Source organism: Meriones unguiculatus, chromosome 16 (assembly GCF_030254825.1).
Source record: "Meriones unguiculatus strain TT.TT164.6M chromosome 16, Bangor_MerUng_6.1, whole genome shotgun sequence".
Taxonomy (NCBI): Eukaryota; Metazoa; Chordata; class Mammalia; order Rodentia; family Muridae; genus Meriones; species Meriones unguiculatus.
Genome location: NC_083363.1, coordinates 5,609,006 through 5,631,236, shown reverse-complemented (window position 1 = coordinate 5,631,236; position 22,231 = coordinate 5,609,006). Strand labels below are relative to the sequence as shown.

Here is a 22,231-nt window from a genome sequence, read left to right as displayed (position 1 = left end):
CTCCAAGGATACCAGCCCCCACACAGGGCCCAGCCATTCATGCAGGCAAAATACCTGCACACATCAAATAAAAACAGATGTCTTAAGTTCAAAGAAATAGGTACCGTGGTAGAGATAAGAGAAGTCAACGAGGATGCAAGCAGAGACAGGGAAAACCTACAACATGGACGCTCATGCTTGTGAGCCCCAAAATAGGTTGGATCTGAGGAGAATGGGGAGCAGGTCCCATCACAAAAGGTGCAGGAGCCCCCAAGACAAGACGTCTTGATGATGTTCTCAAAAGGTCAGTGAGAGACTGGGGGTTCCTCTCGGTAGGGAGGGAGCTTGCCTGGTATGCCTGAAGTCCTGGGTTTGATTCCTAAAACCCGGCGTGGCGGTGAATAACTGTAAGCCCAGCACTTGGAAGGTAGAGGCAGGAGGATCAGGAGTTCAAGGTCATCCCCAGCTACCTAGAAAACCCGAGGCCATCCTGGGCTTCCTGAGACTGTGTCTTGGGAAACTTCAAGGAAGAATATTGTGGGATTGAATAATCTGGATTTCGGTGCCCTCGACAATCCCCCATTCTTTTGTTTCCACGATTTCTCCATATTATCTACTTATTATTTGATGTAACTTGACTAGAAACTGAACACCAAGTAATAGGCAAAAAAAAAAAAAAAAAAAAAGGATTTTTTTTTAATGTAGTCAAAATGAATCTGGATGTAAGCCATGGTATATATGAGGTTCCCCTAAGCAAAGTACAGTGGGCAAAAACAGTTCCAGCATCTTGGCTTAGTCTTGGCTTAGCTGAAACGTGTAAAACCCACGAAACCCGTCCGAGCAGGCCATAAAGACACCGCTGCCTTTGCCTCAGAACTTGGACTATGATCTGCCCCAGAACAAAATTCAAACATAAATCAGCTCCCACTGTATTTTTAAACCACCTACGAAACTCTTCATTTCCTGCCTGAAGTGCTCCTGACAGTGAATGATGCCCGCGCTCGCTCGCCCCTGCTCTGAAAAGGCTCCCTCGGGGGCACTGCTGGGGATGGCAGCCCGGGTCTCACAGTTCAGGCAAGAGCAGAAAGAGAAGGACAGAAGGAACCATCTGGAGCTTGGGCTGAGGCCAGCGTCTGTGGTGCTCTGCTACCCAAAATTGGAGAGGGCTCTTCCTCCTGGCGTTCCCTGCCAACCAGGATGCCCTCTCTCCTCGCCACCCACCCCAGTCTCCTCTGTGCCCTCTGACCTGGAGCCCCTGCCCAGCCACCCCGGATGCCCACGGCATTGTCTGGTGTTGGAGCCGCTGATGCAGCAACAGGAAGTAGCATGCAGCTGGCATTTCATGATACCATGTCTGGCGTTCCGTATTTCACGTTGTCAGTCTGTCTCTCTAACCAGACGAAAGCTCTCTGAGGGTAATGATGAGTTCGTACTTATGGGGTATGTCTACCTTCCTCATGGCGCCTCCTGTCTGAGCAAGGTCATGAAAACAGAACGATGGGATGTCCAAGTCGGCAAGCCCCCTCTGCTCTTTCCATTTTGTCGAGAATGGAAAGCAAAGCCAAAGGCTTTTTGACCAGCCCAAGGTTGTGCCATAAGAACCTTCTAGAAGGGATCCAAGTCTCCCGCCTGCCAGTGCCTCAGCCACTCCAAAACCCTCCAAAAAGACAGTCCAGGCCCACGGCTCCCTGGGGAACAGAGACACACTTGCAGGCTGCCATCTCCTAGGACTCCATCTGCTCCTGGGCAGGACCGCCAGGCCAGGCGGCATCGTATAGCTCAGTGACCAGCCCTCGTGGGCTTGGGGTGTGCAAAGAGCCGAGTGGGTTACCTGGTCCCCTCACAGCGCAGGGTCACCATAGTTCGTGCAGCCCCTGACTGAGGACAAGGGGCAAGAAGAGAGGGCGGGCCCCTCTGTGGAGAGCCGCCTGGCCGTGCCAGGGCTGCCGTCTGCGGTGAGCTCTCCACACGCCAGGTGTTTGCCTCAAACTTCAAACAACAGATGTTCCAGAAGAGCAAGAAGGCTGACAGAAGCCAGGCCCCAGATGAGGCAACGCACGGCAGCAACACACAGAACCCAGGCACAGGCTGGTGGCTCCTCAGCTGGGGACTCTCCTTGGTCACCCACTCTGCAGCTGCGACTTCTCAGCAATCCTCACCTGGCATGACGCGCTCACTTAGCAGGTGTGGAAGCTGAGGAAAACGGAAGCCTCTTGGCCCACATTGCCGTTTTGTTGAAGTGGGGTTGGAGTAAAGGACAGCTTCAGCAAAAAAGTCTCCCTTTCGCTATAATCCATAGACTCTGATTCCAGCCCATTTTAAGTGTTTGTTTGTTTTCCTTTTGAGACAGGGTTTCTCTGTGTAATCCTGGCTGTCCTGGTACTTGCTGTGTAGACCAGGCTGGCCTCAAACTCAGTGATCTGCTTGCCTCTGCCTCCCGAGTGCTGGGATTAAGGGTGTACACTGCCACCACATTTTAAGATTTTTTTTTTTCCTTTTATTTATGTGCCTGGGAGTTTCCCCTGCAGGTTCCGTCTGTGCACCTTGTGTGTGCAGTGTCCAAGGATGCCAGAAGAGGGTGTCAGATGCTATGAGGCTGGAGTCATGCGCTGTTAATATCCACAATGTGGCTGCTAGGAATGGAACCTTGGTCCTCTGCGAGAGCTAAACAGCTCTTAACTGTGGCGCCCTCTCTCCAGCCCCTCATCTTGAGTATTCTATCTCGCCATCTGACCCAGGAGAGGAGGCCTGGTTGGAAAAACACAAGGCTGCTCAGGGAGAAAGCTGAGAGCCTTCCCGACTTTGCATGGGGCTGGGAGAAGGAGATGAGACAGGCTTGAAGTGCACCAAGAGCTCTGTGGCTTTTTCTTGGTGCCAAAGAAACGCAGAAGGAGCCACTTCTAAAAGAACACAGTGTTTTCCTCCTCTTCTCACCTCCCCTGGGCCAGCGCCTGTGATAATTGGGAAGCAGAGTCTGGTTTTTCTGGGACTGGAACCAATCCTGGAAGAGCGTCCTGACAATAAGGGTTGTTGATTGACAGTTGACAGACAACGTTCCCGAGGAAGAGTTTCCCATGGCCGGGTGTCAAGCTGAGAACTGCACCAAACAACTCCCAACAGCCTCCATCCCGTTCAGGTAGAATTTACGACACGTTCTCACTGTGGGTCGTAGTCAGGCAGCCAAGGGAGATGGTATCTCGGCCCCATCACTCAAGGACTCTATCAAGGAGCAAACACACACCTGAAGATGGTTTTTTTCCCCTCCGAACACTGAGGTGGAGTTATTACTCACACAGAGAAACGGGCTCCAGAGCAGAGATAACTGACTGGGAAACAAGGAGCTTCGATTCTGGTCTCATCAGCTTTGACCTAGTAATTCCACCTGGACAAATTTGTCTTTGGAAAGGAACACAGAAGGACAGAGCTGTGTTTGTAGAGGCGTTTGCTCTGTTACCTGTTCAAAGAGTCATTCCACCCCATGAAATAATCTCTGGCACACGTATGAAATATATTTACCTGGCAGAACCTATGACAGTTTTTTTAATTATCCCCCCAACACACACACACACACACACACACACACACACACACACACACACTCCTTTAGACCACAGCTAGGTTTTTTGCCACACACATTTTTAAAATTAATTGTTGTTGTTGAGGTTTTACAAACTTCTGGGCTCTAAATGATGCTCCCACTTCACTGACCTCAGGAACTAAGACTACAGGTGTGCTCCATCATGCTCAGCTACCTTTTTTAATGTAAAAACAAACAAACAACAACAAACACAGTACTTCTCAGATGCTAAAGATGCTGGCTTGTAGAACTTTGGTTGCGTTCTATGTTCTGTGATAGGGTTATAGGAAAAAACCTCAAGGGCCACAGGTACACTGGACAATGCTAAGCATGAAGAAGCCAATAAAGGAACACACAGAAGCTGAAGTAAGTCTCAGGCTGCACATCGCATGCCGCTTGCCTTCTGCATGTCTTCTGTGATGTCTGCAGGCTGTTCTCACCAGAAAACAAGACAATGCCTAAGAACACAGGACAAGAAGAAGTAACAGTACAAGCCCATGTTAGATCCCAAATAGCAGGGGGTTCAAGTTGGGACTGAAGGAGCAGGGCTTGCATGCTGGGCCTGGAAGGATGGACAGAATTGAAAGAGACTAGTTAACCTAAAAAACCATGCAGAGGCTGGGCATGGTGGCGCACACCTTTAATGCCAGCACTAAGGAGGTAGAGGTAGGAGGATCTCTGTGAGTTCGAGGACAGCCTGGTCTACAGCCTGAGCTCCAGGACAGCCAGAGCTACACAGAGAAACCCTGTCTGGGCTGGAGAGATGGCTCAGAGGTTAAGAGCACTGGTTGCCCTTCCGCAGGTCCTAAATTCAATTCCCAGCAACCACATGGTGGCTCACAACCATCTTCTAATAAGGTCTGGCGCCCTCTTTTGGCCTGCGGGAAGAACACAATATACATAATTTAAAAAAAATCTTAAATAATCAAAACAAAACCGACTGCACGGATGCCCCTGACGGATGCAAAAAGGAAGATCTTTAAAAAGAAAGAATGAAAGAAAGGAAAAATTCTCAGTATGTAAAGAAGTCTTCACCCAAGGATGGGCTAGTCTTCGTAGATCTTATCCACCGAGACTGTCCAACGAGAGGCCGCCCCTCACAAACATGGCCGCTGCGGGTTGGACGCGCCCCTCAACAAGATGGCCACGACAGCAGCTCCGCCTCCTTCCGGCGCGCCGGCCAATGAGGAAGAAGCACGAGGACTTGCGCGTGCGCGGTGCGACCTAGTGGGCTGGCCCCGTACGGGAGACACAGCGAGCAATATGACTAAAAAGAAGCGGGAGAATCTTGGTGTCGCTCAGGAGGTGAGGGGAGAAGTTGGGTTTGGGCCGCGTGGTTAGTCGCTGTGTCCCGCCGCAGGGGTGTCAGTCGGCCCGGGGACCGCGAGGTCGAGGGGCCCGAGGGAGGAAGCGAGGGCGACGTGGCTTGGGGAGAGGCCGCGAGGGGAGAGGGCCCAGAGAGGCTCCTGACGTGAGGGGGGCATGACCCGGAGGTCAGGGGTCAGGGTGGGGAGGGCAGGGACCGAGGATCCAGAAGCCAAGGGGCCCCCAGAGGAGGAGATGCGGAAGGGGAACCCTAAATAAGGCAGGCCGTAGTGGGCGTTCCCAGGAGAGAGACTCGGAGGTTGGGGAGTAGCCAGAAGGGACAGGTGGGCCCCAAGGTGTGGGGTACCTGTGAGGGAGGGAACCAGCCAAGGGTGAGCACACTTCTGCTATCCAGGCTGTTGCTAGTGGCTTAGACGTCTCCAGAGACGGGGAGGTTTTTCCTGTGGGCTACCAAAGCTTGTGGTTTGGAGATGACTGAGAGGGTCTCTGGGAACCTGGTGTTAGGGGAGAACTGGTGTCAGGGAGGCCTTTCAAATAGTTCGTCACACACGGAAAGAAAGACAGCCCGCGCACGTCGAGGACCATATGCCGCCTTCGCTTGCATTCTCGGTGAATCCTCGCCTGCCCGCCTGCCATGCTTGTGTAGACAAGGGAACTGAGGTTCTAAGCAGAACCCGGGGACTGGGCGTGGTAATGCATGCTTCTAGTCCCAGGACTCGGAGAGCTAAGGCTGTGAGATGTGTGAGTTCAAAACCAGCCTGGGATACAGAGCAAAGAGGGGAAGGGAATGAGAAGGTGAGATGCTGCTCAAGTGGGCTTCCCGGAAGTGGGCTCAGTTCCTTTTCAGTTAGCACAGAAAGTATGTTCAGCCTGCGGCCCTCAGGCCACAGGTGTCCCAGCACACCTAGGAACGTGGCCCAGAACGTGGCCCAACGTGTTTGTAGATGACAGCATCCGGTCAAAAGCTTGGACACCCCTGGGGGATCCTCCCAGAGGCTTCCTGCCTGCTCGGTGGTCCTCAAAGACTTCGTAGAGCTTGCAGAAGTGGAGCCATGACTGTTTCTCTCATCCCAGGTAACTCAGGAGGACCTGAGTGTGTGTTCCATAGGCTGTGCGTATCTGTGGTAATGCAGGCGTCGTGTATGATGTCTGTCGTGTAGGGGGCCGAATGTCTAACAGTGGAGGGTGGGGGAGGGCCACAGACCCTCACCTGAGCATCCAGCCTCTTCCTGTATCACCTGTGGGACGCAACTCTGCCTTAGTTGCACATGGCCCCGGGGCAGGGCCGCAGTAGATGAGCCAGGGAAGGGAAGAGGAGGGCCCTCCATCCCGCTGGCTACTGGAAAGCCCTCCTCAGTTGAGTAAAGAAAGGCCTTCTGAGTGTGGGCTGCTGGGGAAGGAGCACACACACCCCTGGACGTTGTCCCCACACCCATTCTCGCAGGAGAGAACTTCGTCAGAACCGTACCTCAGTTTGTCGATGGGACTTTTGGTGGAGGGGTGGACGGTGCTATGTCTCCCCCATGTTCCCCCCCAACCCCGGGAATGAATTCTACCACAGCAGATGATTGTAGTAGCAACAGCCAGGTATTGGCCTGCTTTGTAGGTGGGGGAAAAAAGTTGTTGGGCGTGTGAATGTCCTAAAAGACTGAAGCGGGCATGGTGAATGAAGTAAGCTGAGAGTGTGCAGTGCGTGGACCTGACAGCCTGTGCGAGAACACCTCGAGCTGCTGTAACAGAAACCCCCAAACTCGGAAGCTTCAGGAATGAAAATGTCGTCATTATCTCTAATGGCCTGGAGCAGAGGTCAGAGGTCAGCAGACCTTGTGTAGAAAGAGTCAAAAGGTTAGACCCTACGGTAGAAGGCCCCTATTGCAGCCCTCTTCAAAGTCTTATTCACAGACTCCAAATTTGCCTCCCGGCTATGGTGTATCTGTAGCCCTCAGATCAGTACCGGCATATTTCCAAAAGAAAGTGGCGGCGCGTTGGAGTCACCTGAGAGCCGTGTTTCCAGCTGAGCCTGAGCAAGTGCGCCTCTGCCCTATTTGAGCTGTCATGCCATAACAAATGTCCTTTTTATGGGCTTTCCAGTGCCATGATTTTTGCATTTTTGTGCTCTTTATTGGTGATTTTGTTACTTCAAGAGATCCCTAAGCACAGCGCTAAAGCACTGTCTAGTGTGTCAGGGCTGTGATGGAGCTCATAGGGACAATTGGTTTGTTAGAGAAACTGTTTTTCAGGCTGAAACAACTTGACACTACATGATGCCCTGAGCAGTGAGCTCAGTGCCAATGAAAATGATCAGTTTATTAAATAAGATCTCTTTAACAGAAACACACATCTGAGAACATTGTGTATGCAACAGTTGATGAAAATATTGACCAGAGCTTTGTGGAAGCCCAACCCACTTCAGTGTTTGCTAATTCAATATCAATTTTAAAGAACAGAAGTACTGAGCCTGGAGAAATGGCTCAGTGGTTAAGAGCACTGGCTGCTCTTGCAGAGGACCATGGATGGTTCTCACCATCCACATGGCAGCTCACAATCTCTATCTCCAGTTCTAAGGGACCTGTTGCCTTTTTTTGGCCTCTCTGGATGCCAAACAGATATGCGGTACACGAACGTGTAAGCAAAACATTCATAAAATATAGGCCAGTAACGGTGGCAGATGCCTATAATCCCAGCACTCGGAAAACAGAAGGGAAGATCAGGAGCTCAAGACCACGGTACATGTGATTCTGACTCAGACACACAAACAAAAACATAGCTACCATGCCATCAGTCTGTCTTAATACAAAAGCGGCTGTGGACAGTGTGAGCGTGGCTGCCCCAGAAAGGCCCTATTTAAGGCTAATTGTGTTCTTAGGAGGCTGAGGTAGGAAACAGGTGAGTTTAAAGTCACCATAGACTGCAATAGTGAGAAACATCTCAAAAACCCAAATGCCCTTTGTAAGAAACAAACTGGTGGATGTCTGGCCCACGTGCCTTCTCCTGCCAGCCTCTGGTGTGCTGCAGGTGGGGTCCTGCCATCTTTTCCACAAGATCAAGGCACACCTTGCCGGTATGTCCTTTGTCAAGGACAGAGTAGAGGAAGTACCCACTGCATTAAGGACCCTCTTTGTAAGAGCCAAGGTGCAGGGCCCCACTACCTCCTCATCAGCCAGGGCTCATCAGCCGGGAGGCCGCAGGCTCAGTGCGGCCTGAGTGTACCAGGGGAGAGGGGGCGGGCATGTGACAGGGACCCGCACATCACACCTTCCACACAATATGGCTGCCAGGTGCCCGGAGCATGCCTGTCATAAGGTGGCCAGGGACAAATGGCTGCTCCTGCTTCCTCCTGACCTCTGCAGATCTGAGCCCATCCCCTTTCTGCTTTGGTTTCCTCATTAGTAACATGGAGAAGTAAATTCCTTTTGTCTATCTATGCTGGCTCTACAGCCCAGGGCTGCCTGCCTGCTAGGCAGGTGCTCTACCCTTGAGCCACACCCTCAGCCTCCAGCACAGAATTTTAAGTGTTTGAGTTCCACTCAGCATGTAATCTCTTAGTGCTTTGTGAGGGAGCAGCTCTACCCATTTTGCAGCCTTACACATGGTAAGGTGCTGGTTAATTATTTTTGTCAAGTTGACACAAACTAGGGTCATCTAGGAAGAAGGAACTTCAAGAAACTGCCTCCATCACATCGGCCTGTGGGCAAGTCTGTGGGGCGTTTTCTTGGTGAAGGATTTGATGTGGGAGGGCCCAGCCCACTGTGAGCAGTGCCAGCCCTGGACAAATGGTCCAGGGTTGTGTAAGAAAGCTGGCAGAGCTAGCCATGGGGAGCAAGGCCTTCAGCAGCTTCCTCTATGGCCTCCAGGTTCCTGCCTCGAGTTCCCTTCATGAAGGACTAGAAACTGAATTAACCCTTTCCTCCTTGAGTTGCTTTTGGTCATGTTTATCACAGCAAAAGAAAAGCTAACTAGAACAGATCTTGGTACCAGGTTCATGGGTTATTGCTATGGCACACGTTGCCATGTTGTTTGGAAGGATTGTGGAGGTGTTTGGAACCCTGAGCTGGAAATACCACTAGTGAGAAAAGCTGATTGAGCTGTTCTGGGAGCTTGGAAAATAACCAAGAACAGCGCAGATCTTGGAGGGCCTGGCTCGTGACATTTCAGAGCAAAGACAAGACTTGATCAGGACTGACTGTGGCTCTGGCAGCTGGGACTGAAGAGCCAGCTGTGGTTTAACGAGGTAGCAGCACAGTAGGCAAGCCCTCTAGCACCGAACCATATCCCCAGCACATTGTACCCCTCGTTCTCACTGCATTTTTGTAGATGTTTGCATGGATATTTCAAATATTGGTAAATATATAGATGTGTAAAACTGTATGGGTATGTAGGTATCTTCAGTTTTTGTCTCTAAGGTTCCTTTTGGCTGGGATATGCAAGGTTTTGAGACTGTAACCCTGGGCCTTTCTGGCGTCTGGCTGTTTCTCCGCTCCCTCTTCTGCTGCCTCCAGCGGGCCTGAGTATTGAATGTGCGCTGGTGCTCAGTAGCAGTAGATATTACCCTCTTATTAAAAGTCCTCGCTCCAAGCTAGCGAAGTGGTGATTTAATCAAAGATGCTTGTTAATCTGACGAGTGCAGTAAAAGCCCCACAAGTGAGATCTCAGCACCTGCAAACAGCCTGGCTTACTTGTCACAGTGAAACAATTACCAAGAGGGTGGCCATGGATCAGCTGTGCCAGGTGGTCACCCATAGGGCAGCCAGGTTCCCTTTTAACTCCCCAACTCTGCCCCTTTCAGAGGCCCATGAGACTCAGTCAGAAACAACTGTGTGTTTAGGGTCTGAGAGTTTGTTCTGAGTGACAAGAGCAAAAACCATTTTTCCCATGAAAAGTCACAGCCATGGACAGGGAGAGTTCGGGCTGATAGGAAACTTGCTTACATTTAAACTGTGACAGTAACTGGGCTGCCTGCCCATTGGCTGCATGGCCTGAAGTTCCTAAACATGGGTCTTAGCCACGCCCACCCTTTTGAGGCGCTAGAGTTTGAAAGCAGTGCCTCCTGCATGCGTGGAAGGCGCCCTGTTGCTGAGCCGTGTCCCCGGCTGACATAATCAAGGAGATAACTTGTCCTGACATTCCTAGTACACAAATCTTGTCCGATTGGAAAGCTTTTGTCTACCAAGTTTCCAAAGACTGCCTCTGTGTCTTAGGCACAATGGGAATGCTGTTCTCCCCATAGGAGATGATAGACAAGTCCCTGCATTGGTTCAAAGCCGAGCCCCGTTCAGTAGCTAGTAGTTAGTATCAGGGCTAGTGTTTCTGCATGGCCTTATCTGTGTCCATAGTCACAAGGTAGCTGCCACAGCCCCAGTCATCACGTTCAACCGTAAATCTAGACTCTTACCTCTGGATCATCTCATTGCCCAAAGCTGAGCTGTGTGTGACCCTGGCTGCCACCTCACTGTTCTTGGACATCTGCAGCGGGGGCGAGCTGAGGGGAAGGGCTGGGAGTCGGCGCTGGACTGGCCAACTGACAGTGTCTTCAGGGTGGGATACAAGTACTTGGGAAGCGATTAGTGTTCTCAGCAGACAGACTGAAGGCGACTCAGGGCAGGTGGAGGCTTTGGGATGAACTGTGGCCAGTGTAGTCCAGGGGGCTAGGATGAGCGGTGCACAAGCCTAGGGGAAGGTCCCAATCTCCTGAGACAGAGTGAGAGGCAGTGTCTGGGCTGGAAGGAAGTACTTACCCAGTCTGCCTAAGTGGCAGGAGGAAGTGCTGGTTCCAGGCCGGTGTGCAGTTGGGGGCTGAGGTCGGCACTAACATGGAGCTGCCTTGCTGGGGTCCCTTCAGGGCCTGCTGACCATTAAGTGAGCCTCACCTGCACAGGTGGAAGCGACAGGTCGCCACTGGGCAGGTGATTCTCTTGGCAGTCCGCATCTGGCACCGCTCCACTTAACAGGGGTCAGGAGACTAAAACCTCATTACCTAACGCTGCTGGATGTCAGCATGTGTGGAGAGGCTGTTTGCCAGCGTCTTAATTAATGAATTCATAAGGCACGGGGCGGATGCCAGCTCTTGAAAAGGGCTTTGAGCCTTTCAGTGATGGAGTAGCTTTTGCCGGTTTATAAAAAAAAAAAAAATAGATGGGGTGGGGGGGAGAGGGAGAGAAGAGAAACCAAACCCCAAACACCATTTTGGCCTGGGGCAGCTGAAGGCTTAGGGCAAGGTCTGGCCTGCAGGGTGACTTCCAGAGCTGCACTGCTCCTCTCTGTGCAGACCTTGGCAGCTCTCCTGGACTACAGCAGCCTTCACCCTCAAAAGAGTGTTCAGATGGGGGTCCCCTTGGACCCCAGTCACTGACAAGAACCTTGAAGGCTTGCTGTTTTCACTTGCTCTGCCTGGAAGGGAAACTGCACCAGGCCTGTTGATTTGGGGGACCCCACAGATTCCTGGGAGCCTCCTCCACAGAAAAATATCACCTAAGCAGTGTCATGGGATCAGCCATTTAGGTCTGAGGCTGCCCTGGGAGATGAGACACATGGTCCCCTGTGACTTGGCTGAGTGGCTGGAGTCCCCAGATGGAAAGAAAGCCCCAGTGCCCCTGCCAGGGACCATCTGGGCAGGCGGTCTAGCGCTTTTACCCATTACAGTAAACATCCCAGGCTCCTGATGTGTGAAAATGAGTGGCTTTCCTGGACCAGCTTCCCAGGCAGTGAATCAGAAGAGGAGGAAACTCTGATGCCCTTTGGGGAGGAGGAGGGAGAGGGCTTACCAGGCACAGCTAGCCCACACACTTCCTTCTCCAAACTGGATGTGTTTTTGCATGCATTTGGGAGGGTACTGTGACAGTGTGGGGGAGGGTGTTTGTGAAGGGACAGTCAGCTTAGTATGAAGACAGACACCGGCTCCTGGCGCCTGTATCTCCCAGCACACGGATTCCAGGCAGGCCCTTCCAGGCAGCGCATCTGTTGTGTGAAAAGAGACCAAGCCCAGCCAGGCACAAGGTCATCAGAGTCGAGGATCTGTTGAAACCAGACCAACAGGCTTCCACAGGCTCAGCCAGGAGGTGCTTGACTTTGTCTCTGAATGTCAGTAGTCCTTGTGGGTTGTGCACATTTTCATGAAGGGTGCTGGCGCTGAGGAAGGCACATGTACCAGGACACAGCCCCACCGTGACCTTCGAGTCGTGTAGCCTCTGCCAAGCTGCTAACCGTCTCTACTGGGAATCTGCTCTCTGCACAGTAGTGACAGCCCCTTTGCAAGGTGGATGCAAAGTCAGACTGTATGCCTGCAGCTGCCTGTGCTGCCCAGCCCAGGGCGGGGGTGCCTCCTGGCCAAGATCACAGCTTTCTACTATGGCGTGGCAGGGTTAGGACACACACCTGGACAAGCCCCTTCCTTCTTGTAAGTCTACCCGTCTGTAAGATGTGGACTCTGGCTGTCCCTCCTCCTCTGTGTGGAGGGTCTAGAACAGAGCCTGGCAGCTGGTCAGTGCTGCAGATGTGTTCCAGCTGTTGCATCCACTTTGTGGCTCTTGGTTCCCAATGCTGCTCCTGACATGCCCCCAATGCAGACACATGACACCATCTAAGTCCTTGATAACCCGCCAGCTTCTGGCCAGAGAGGAGTGGGCCACTCCTTCCCGAGACCCCCACCTCTACCCTTACCCAAGGCAAGTTCTTTCCCAGCATCCTGTCATTTGCTGGCCAGAAGCTCCCAGGAGCAAGGCCCTGGAGAAACGGGAACCTCTCCCCAACCTAGAAACTAGCATGTGCCGTGTGGCCCTGAACAAAGCCCCAGGGGAACCCCTGCCCTTTCCCCTGGTAGCTGCAGTGGCTGAGACTAGGCCGGGAGTTGCTGCCTCCCAGCTGTGTAGGTGCTCTATTGAATGCTTTGTTTAATTGTTTCACTCTCCTACAGAAGAGCCTGTGCTCCTGCTGGCTCTTGCTTGTCAGAGGAATAAAAGCTGCCCATGCTCCTTCAGCAGGCCTAGAGCTGGCACCCTGTGGGGCCTGACCTGGCCTGTGCAGGGGCAGCTGTCTGTGCAAGTGGCACAAGTTCCCTGCCTCTGAGGAGCCTATTTGGGGCTTTGATTCCTGAAGGCTCCATCCTCTGAAAAGGTGCCTCCTGGGGATTTCAGACGAATTTTACAGTTTCTCTTAACACAGTGGTTTTATGGTGCATAGGACCCCAGGGAGACTTGCCTAAAGCTCTGAGAGTAGGGCTATATTCCTGAGTCAGGGAGGGGCTGTCGGTCGGCCTGGGGCTGGGGCTCTACAGCCCTCACCTCTCAGCAGACAGCAGTGCTCAGAGCCATGGGCTGGGGCGGAAAGCCCTGAGGAGTCCCTGACTGCCACCTCCAGCTGTCCTCCTGGCACACCCAGACTGCAGTGCAGGCCTCACAGGCTTCTCTAAGCACCAGCTCCTGGATGCCTGCGCTGCTCCACCGTCTTCAGGGCTGTGCCTTCCTCTTCACATCTTACCTGCTGTTTTTCCCTCCTCTGCTTCTCCCCTGCCTTCACAGACAGTTTAGCTACTGCCCAGTCACTGCTGGGTCCAGACTGCTCCACGGGGTTTACATGGTACCTCCTAGCCTCTCAGAGGTTCGCTATGTCAGAAACTCCCAACTCCACCCTTGTGTCTTGGGGTTCCTGGTCCTCCCAGAAGACTGGGAGCCTGCTTCAGCCACTGGCGCCTCTTCCCTAGATACCCCCTTGTTCCCTAGATTCATCTGGGTGTAAATATAGCACATGGATGTTTCTTCCTCTTTTGGGGACACATTTCTGCCATGTTGCCCCTTTAGGTCCAGGCAAGTGCCAGCACCTGAGTTACTTGTAGCCAGCTGCCACTCTCCTGCCAGCCAGGTGCTCTGAGTGGCTCCGTAGCCTTCCCTTTCCCCTGCAGAAGTTCCCATCTCTTGGACTGAACCTCTTTCTGCCACAGTCTCCAGGATACCCATGTCTACTCCTAGCCTTCCTGGTTGCCAGGTCCCTAGAGCTTTGCTTCAAACACCTACAGCTTGACTGCCTCCCTGTGCTGCCCTCATTTCTTCCTAGGACTGCTGCTTCCTTAGGCCTCGGTTGCGTTTTCTGTCTCGGGCTCTGTTAATCCCACCTTCTCACTTTTGGTTCCCCACACCGGCCTCTGCCACATTAACTACCCTAGCACCACCCCCAAAAGATTACAGAGCTCACCGGCATGTCATGCTGTGTGTCAGCTGGTGGGCTGACTCATGGTGGAGACCCTGCTGTCCCCACTGCCACCCGCTACCCTTCGCCTCACTGCTCATGCTGTCTCACGCTGGCCAGAGACCCAGTGAGTACCATTCTTCTAACAATAGCTGGTACTAAACCTGTGTGAAGTGCTGTTTGCAGCACATGCTTACTGGCACCTACTGTCACTGCTCTGAAATGTCTGTCACCTGAGGCACAGGCAGGCTTAAGGATCCTGGCATTCATTCACAAGTGACAACTGACCAGTTACAGTTGGAGCCCTATACTGCACTTCATATGATATACCCCACTTTTAAGCTTCCAGCTTTCAGTCCAACTGCTTGCCCAGCCCTGACCCTGCTCTTCTAAAATCTTCCTGAGATTTGTCTCCTTATTCTGATCTTAAAGCGCATAGCTGCTGGGCCTCGCTTCCTGCCATCCTGCCTTTGGCTTGAGGGCAGGGAGAGAGTGAATTGAATACTTCAGATTTGAACCTAAGGCTTAATCCAACTCTGAGGGCTTTCTCTAGGGTCCATTTTCTGGTTTTTCACTTTTGACCCGTCTTGGGTCAGCTCTGGTCTACAGCCATCTCTGTGACCCCCACTCACATCTAAAAACAGCATTATGACTGTCCCTCCTGCCTCCTCCACAGCCTGGTTGTTGAGTGTCTGTCCCATTATTACGGTTTCTGACAGTGCCCCCTGCTTCAAGTGTTGCTTGTATCTAGTCTCCTTCTAAGGATGAGTCTGTGGCTTGCTGAAGAATCTCCTCCAGGCCCAGCCCCCACTCCCCACCCCCATCCCTGAGGCCACATCAGGCAGTTGTAAAGAGAACTTGCTGTTTAGAAGGGAATCAGAACTGTCAGCAGGACATAAATATTCATAGAGGGAGGTTAGAACTGAGTCCCTAAAACCTTGATTTGTGTTCGCCCATTTAAGTCTCATTAAAAAGTGGCAAATGAAAGTGGGGATATTCAGTGTAACTGCAAATAAATTGGGCTTGTTCAGATAAAGGCCCCTGACTGCCAGCCCCTCAGGCCCTGTCCAGAGCATGGTGGCAGAGCCGCTTGGCCACAGCCTCAGCTATAAGACTGCTCAGCAAGAGCTCCTGGCCTTGCTCCGGGGCAATTACCACTTGTTTGGGCACCTGGTCACCTTCCAGAGGCATTCAGAGATGGAAATCCTCAACCTGATCCCTTCCAGAATGGCCTGCAACCCTGGGCCCTGCCCAAAGCAGCAGGGAGAACTGAACCTGGACCTGACATCCGGAACAAGCTGCATCAGCCGTGTGCAAGCACAGCTGCTTTCTTGTTGTAGTGAGCCCAAGGGTTTCAGAAGTCAGCTGGACAAGCTCCTGCCTATCCCTCAGTGCACCCACGCTCAGCTGCCACTCACTCTGGCCACAAGTAGGAAGGCCACCGACCAGGCCTTTTGGACACAGATGGCAGGTGGCCTAAGGAGCTGCAGACTCGGGCATTCTTGGGGCAGGCAGGTCACAGGCACAAGTAGAACTGGCCAGTCTGTGAACTTCTAGCCTGGGCAGATAAAATCTAACTGGAGGGTATGTAGAAAGGACTCACTCTAGGTGAAGCAGAATGGTGCCTTCTAGCCAGGCCAAGGAGGTTCAGCTGCATGAGTAAGCTTTAGGCCCCGTCACGGCCTCTGGCATTTTCAAAGGGCACACCACATGGTGGTCACAAGTACCCATAAGAGATTGTTGTTCCCAGGCCTGGCTCTCCAATGTTCACCTCCCCGCAGTGCAGTTCCAAGGAGGCTTGTGACTTCTCTGGGGACTGCCCAAACTGCTGTCTGAGCCTGGTACCCACTGGCAGAGAAATGGTACCGTTAACCATGCAGTAATCTCGGGCTCTGTAGGTTATTCCCTCCTGTGGAGCCCTCCTGACTCAGCTGCAGGATTGACCTCTTGTTTGGACTCACCCAAGTGGCTGATCTAGGAATGTCTGAGGTGGCTGTTGGCCAGAGAGGAGGCAGAAGCCCAGGGACTTATTTTCCTGATTCCCAGCCTGTTGAGGAGGCAAGATTCCAGGGTAGCTACAGTAAGGACTGGAGCTGAGGCTGACAGAAGGGGGGTACACCTGTGACTCCTCAGAGAAACCATTCCATCTAAGGAACCCCTTTCTTCCATTTGCTGTCTTTCCTGGGGATTTGGTAAGGGCAGATAAAGTCAGAGATGAAAAAAGACTTTTATAGGGTTCCAAGGAGCCCTCAATACAACTAGCCACCAAAAGTGAGGCACGAGCCAGCCAGCTTAGAAGCAGAGAGGTGGCCACTTAGACACCCAGAGAGCAAGGCTAGGCAAAACTGTGTTCGATGCCAGACGAACGATATTGGCACACAGCCCTGCCCAGCATTTTACAAACCATTTCCCACAACTTTTCTTTAAGATCTTTTAAGGTCTTTTCTTTAAGATCACGTCTCTGAAATGGCAGAGCAAATGGAAGAAGATATGTCTGGCAGCCTTCCTTTCAGGAGCTTAGCTCCATTGCCATCGAGTTATGCTGAGCTTGGTGACAGGCAACATTTCTGCCTAAGAGCCACATCAGAAAGAAATAGAAGTGGTTTTAAGTTGCATTGTTTCGCCAATTTTTATTGATTCTCAGAAGAACACCTATCATGACAACACAGACTGCACTGAATCATATCGACTAGGAAAACACCTCTACTTTTTTAGCCCCCTGACATTTCACCCCTCCCCTCCCATGTGGGACCTTGCACTGTCTCTGCAGTGCTTGTTAACTTCTTGAGTCTGCCCCAGGTTCTGTGGGGTGCCACACTCTAATGGAAACAACTGGGGACCTTCCGTGTGAGACATAGCTAACCTGGAGTTCTGCCTTTTCATCCCCACCCTGTGCCTGGTTCAGAGGGTCAGAACCAAGCAACACCCACTTGTTTCCCAGGTCTTAGCCTGTCAACAGCACAAACGTGGTGTGGGCCAGCAGCGTGGGGCTTGGACGTGAGCCCCTCTGAGGCGCCGGTGTTGAAAGTGCTGTGGAGATCTGTGCCTTTGTCTCTTTCAGATTGATAGGCTAGAGGAGAAGCTATCTCAGTGTCGGAAAGACCTGGAGGCTGTGACTTCCCAGCTCTACAGGGCGGAGCTGAGTCCTGAGGACAGGTAATCTCTCTGTTCATTCACACCCCTATAAAGCCAAGGCCAAAGGGTCCTTAACTTTGAGCTTCAACTCTTGTCCCGTAAGATCATACTTTTGACCCCCTTATTCAGACAAGAATCTACTGCCCTTCTAAGTTAAGACAGGGAAAGGGGTCTAAGCTGTAAACTCTTTCCCCACAGGAGGTCTCTGGAGAAGGAGAAAACCACCCTCATGAGCAAGGCCTCCAAGTATGGTAAGAAAGTTCCTTCCTGTTGCCAGCCTGATCCCTGGCACCTGGCAGGTTTTTTTTGTTTTTTGCCCAAAGGAGGAAGCAGCAGCAAGAGGAGCTCTGTATCCTCTGGGGTTTGTCTGGGGCCATGTCCAGAAAGAAGGAAGGCCGTCATCCACAGACTACGGACCGTGCATCCCATGCCCCGCCCCGCCAGGACAACCTCCACTGGGAATGGGGTGGATAGGCCCTACTTAGACAGGAAAGGGCTTCTGTGGGTGGAGCAATGCTGCCACCTTCTGGGTGCTGGAAGCAGAGCCAAGTAGAGCCCCGCACCCCCTGTTGTGAGGCTCTTCAGTTGTGTCCCATTCCTTCTCTGCTCAGCCCAGAGTTGGCTGGCAGGTCTCCTAGTCTGTTCCCTGGGTATGGGTGGCAGCCAGGACATCAGTTTGACCTTTGCAGAGAAGAAACTCTGCACAAGTGGTGACTGGATGTGAATGCAGCTGAAGAATGTCAGGAAGCCTTCCAGCGCACCGTCGGGCAGCAGGACTTCAGGACCTGTGTGAGCCCAAGGAGGCCCCAGCTGGCCTGACGATGCTCCTGAAGATTGAGCACTGTAGAGCCTGTCCTGAGACGGGCGAGGACCGGCCTGGTGATGGTCCTTTCGGTGGTCTCACACATGCCCTACTGTACTCACAGAAATGTTTGAGCAAGACAGGCCTGCTCTTAGGTCTAAATCTGGCTGAAGGATTACGAGGGTCTGGGCAGATCAAGGACAGAGCCAGGTTTTGGTGTAAGAATGTGGCTGGAAGGAGAAGCAGTTAGGTGGGCCTCAAGGTCGTTCCCATCTTTTTCCTCTCAGAGAAGGAGCTAAAGCTGCTTCGGCAAGAGAATCGGAAGAACATGCTTCTCTCGGTGGCCATCTTCATACTCCTGGCCCTGCTCTATGCCCACTGGACTATGTGAGTCAGCCACCCTCAGCCATGCAGGCTCCCTTCCACTCCTTATTCAGGGAACAAGCAGCCTTTCAAGCTCAAGGTGGAGGTGGGGGCCTTTTCCCCTGTGGTTGTCCAGGAGCTGTAGCAAAAGGGCATTAAACTACCTTTTGCAACTGCTCAGTAGAGGGGCAATAAAGAGCCCCAGGCTCTGCTGTCTAGTCAGTGAACATCTGCTGACTGAGGGTTAGCAGGGGAAGCACTCCTGTATCAAAGATGAAGGGATGTTTCAAAATTCTTGTGCATAATTCAGGAGGGAGGGAGAAGTGCAGCTGGAAAGGTGCACAATGTGCTGCCTGTCTCTCCAAACTCTGCCCTGGGCAGGAAAATACAGCATGCGTGGTAAAAGGTCACTTGGGCTTCAAGTGGAGATTCCAGGGGTATATGGAATGAACTCGTCTTCCAGAGACAAGAAGGGCTCGGGAGGCCTCCGTGAGCTGGTGGGCAGCAGGAGCTATGGTAATGATCAGATTGACTTATGGTGGCAGCGGCCAGTAAACAAGTAGGGCTGATCAGAAGGAGACCAAGCAAGAGCAGCTAACAGATACCGCTGCGACTCCACTCACGGCAGAGGGTCACAATGGGGGAAAGATGATTGCTGCACGTGCAGCAGGAAACACCGGGTGCTGAGGCCCTGGACATTGAGAGGCTGTGAAACATGAAGGTGGATCAGCTGGAGGCAGCCCTCCAAAGTATGACAGTCAGGTGAAGGAATTCTCACCTGGACCTTACGGAGACTCAGCACACAACACTGGCCTCTGGTGGAAGGAGGCTAGCCAGGGTCAGCAAAACATTGTTTTTCTTGTCCCTTGTCTAGTGACACTAATTGGTCTGACACCTCTGTTATTTTAGTCACAGACTGATCCTGAATTGTCACAGTGCCACCCTGGAGTGAGCTGTATGGTTTATGCAATAGAGTGAAGGTGCTTCCTCACCCTCCTAGGGTTGTGGGCTCATTCATTCTCCAATCCCTTGGTGCCTTTGGGCCCCCAGTCTATCAGGCAGCAGCCTCGGGAGTTAGAGGCTTGGGTTTCACAAACCCTCCCTTTCCTCTTACAGTCACATCCAACCACACAGCACTGTGGACAACAGCAGTCAGCACAGAGCCACACGAGCAGTAAAAATACGTTTAATGATCAAGATTCTGCAAGACACACTGATAGAGACCCAGAACTGGGTGGAAATATGGCATCCTAGCACTGTGGCTGCTGGGTTAGGGGTGGGGGCTGGCAGAAGGGACCTCCCATGGTGGAGTCAATTCCAACCTCACAGGTGCTTCAGTGCCCTATCTCCATGGAAACCAGTCTGGCATTGGCATGGGGCCCTGAGGAGCCCACATGAACATCTCGAGGTACTTCCCGTTAAAAACAACCACAGGCACCCTCCCCTACCCAAAGCTGCCCTTCCTCCCTCTTACAGAAATGGAATGACCGAATACGGACAAACCAAAATATGTACCTCCTAGTGAAGAGGAAGGGGCACCTGAGCCACCACTAGCTCAGGACTCTGCTAAGAGCTTCAGGTGGCCTGAACTGCCAGAGGGCTGGCTGGTGCCACACCCACCCTGGGGTACCTTCCATTAACGCTTAGAGAGGGAGAGGAAAAGGCAGGTCCTCCAGGCTGCCCCTGCCCCCTTGAGCTGCCCAGTGTTTAGAACACAAAATGTGGAAACTCAAGGGACAGTCACACCTGGTACCCAAGACTGACGTTTGCAGGATGCTGGGCCCAAATCCTTCCCTGGCTGCTGGGATGAACTCCAGGATGAGAGTGGGGAAAAGACCACATGAAACAAACTTTGATTGGTACAATAGCTGCTCCTGGCCTCTGCACTTGGCTGGCCTAGTGAAAGTGGGCAAAACAGGGACCTGACTGCTCTATGGGGCAGTAAGTGAACTCAGAAAACTGAGTCTACAAATTCCAAAGCCTGCCACTCTGGCAAGCACTGACCCACCCCCAGCAGCTGCTTTCAAGGCTGACTCCTGGTGGTGTCAGTTCTCAGACAGCACAGTTCCTCAAGGATGTGTTTTCTAAAAGACCTGGATTGTGACCCTTGGGGATGGAGAAGAGCCCATCTCCCCCATGACCAGGGAAAACATTCCCAGTCTCTTTCCAAGAGGCAGAACCAGACACAGGGCATCCATCAGGTGGAGATCCTAAGGGCCTCCAGGATTGTGAGTCTGGATGAAAGAAAGGACGTCCTCCTTATACAGCTTGTCTGGATCTTGGGGCTTCTGGGAGTCACGCATATGGAAGCCATCTCCCCATTCCCAGAAGAGGCGGCCATAGTAGCAGGTACTGTGAGGGGTGGGGGAGAGGCAGTCAGTGCCGTACCCAGGTGGTGCTGGACCAGGAGACCACTACTCCATCTCTGGCAACTGTGACTTCAAGGATGGGTGCTTTTAATAAACTGGGTTCTGTCAAGGACTCAAGTCAAGAGTTGCCCTTCTGATATCCAAAGAGTAAAGGCCCCAGCTCTTCTCATGCCTTCAAGAATTGCCATCACAACCGACATCTAACTAGACTCTGTTCATAGTTCACCTGTCCCAGTGTTACAGAGACAAGCTGCAGCTAGTTTTCAGCCCCATTGGGCTGCTGCTGAAGCCCATGTCCAGCAGAAGTCTGACAACATGCTGTGTTTTGAGGAAGAACAAATGGGAGCTTGACTCCTAAGGGGCAAATTCCTCCAACCTTCTTGCAGGTTCCCCACCGCCACCCAGTGAGCTCTCTACTCAGGCTCTGGATGAACGAGGCCCATACCTGGGGCAGCTTCTTCATGGCAGTGAGGGCTTTCAGGCCAGTGGAGGATTACTTACTGAAATGGAGCAATGGAATCTGGAGGGAGGTCAAAGGTGGATAAGTGGGTTTTCTTGTTGTAGAAGAACTTCTTCTTGGAGCTCTTGCTCAATCCCATGGTCCATGGCTCTGAAGGAGAAGGCAGCAGGCGCTCAGGACAGTGCCCATGGGGACGGCCAACAAGGATGCCCTTCCTTTCTCCTGCCTGCCCCTTCCAGTTCCCATGGCTGAGCCCAAGTGAATGGCAGAGTTTCACTTTCCTAAGGCCTACCCTGGTCCTGGCCTCCACAACAGTGACACAGCCAGCCTATGGGGTACGTAGTGGAGAAGCCATGCTTACCTGCTGAGAACACCACGCGGGCATCTACAATTTCATCTCTCCCTGCCCCAAGCCAAAGACCAGAATAGGTCCAGTCTGGGGGGTGTAGTGTTCCCTACAGGTTCCTCAGAAGTTGCCAGCTGACTGCTGTCCACCCCAACAACAAAGTCTGCGCTAGTTAACCCTTGCTGGGGAAAGGGTTACTAGGCAGGCAATCTTGCACCTACCGGTCACGGTCCTGACAATGTAGAGGCCTGTGGGCACGAAGTGCCGGTCGTCCCGCCCTGTGTAGCTGAGCTTCGGGGTGCCTCCAGAGCCCTTGATGAGCTTCATCTCTAACCTGGTCCCCAAGCATGACCATCCGGGAAGCACAGGCACGGGGACAGAGTTGAGTGTGCTACTGTTAGTCTCTAGGTAATTCAAAGTGATACTAATCCCAGTATTCTCTCCTGGTTTGGCAGGCGAAACCAAAGCACAAATCCTTCAGCACTGCTCCAAGCCATACCAGGCAGAAGCTAGTGGCTCTGCCTAATGAGTGAGGAACACAGGCTCTGCACTCTTAACCAAGCAGTGGGGTGCAGAGGTCCTACTCAGACAGGGGGAGTTAGAGGCCAGGGATGATGCTTGGTCTTCAGATGGCCACTGGAGCTCCCAGGGACTCACCTGCTGAGTGTGGCACACTGAATGTATTTAAAGCTACAGG

At 52.5% G+C, this 22,231-nt stretch overlaps 2 protein-coding genes across 7 annotated transcripts in view; one reads left to right on the top strand and one right to left on the bottom strand.

Moving 5' to 3' along the window:
* Positions 1-4,779: 4,779 nt before the first annotated feature.
* Ccdc167 (coiled-coil domain containing 167) overlaps positions 4,780-22,231 on the top strand; it is a 48,879-nt gene continuing 31,427 nt past the window's right edge. For 4 of the 5 annotated variants that reach the window (XM_060369196.1, XM_060369195.1, XM_060369197.1 and 1 more), the window contains exons 1-4: positions 4,780-4,861; positions 17,121-17,215; positions 17,393-17,445; positions 18,284-18,383. In XM_060369196.1, the coding sequence (XP_060225179.1) occupies positions 4,820-4,861; positions 17,121-17,215; positions 17,393-17,445; positions 18,284-18,383 (290 nt within the window). In that variant the 5' untranslated portion in view covers positions 4,780-4,819. Of the gene's footprint in view, positions 4,862-17,120; positions 17,216-17,392; positions 17,446-18,283; positions 18,384-19,475; positions 19,882-22,231 lie in introns of those variants that run through there. The other variant, XM_021633450.2, reaches the window with a different exon arrangement.
* Cmtr1 (cap methyltransferase 1) overlaps positions 19,530-22,231 on the bottom strand; it is a 39,441-nt gene continuing 36,739 nt past the window's right edge. For both annotated transcript variants that reach the window (XM_021633444.2, XM_060369192.1), the window contains exons 22-24: positions 21,756-21,868; positions 21,230-21,338; positions 19,530-20,711 (exon numbers count right to left, since the gene is read on the bottom strand). In XM_021633444.2, the coding sequence (XP_021489119.1) occupies positions 20,570-20,711; positions 21,230-21,338; positions 21,756-21,868 (364 nt within the window). In that variant the 3' untranslated portion in view covers positions 19,530-20,569. The remainder of the gene's footprint in view (positions 20,712-21,229; positions 21,339-21,755; positions 21,869-22,231) is intronic.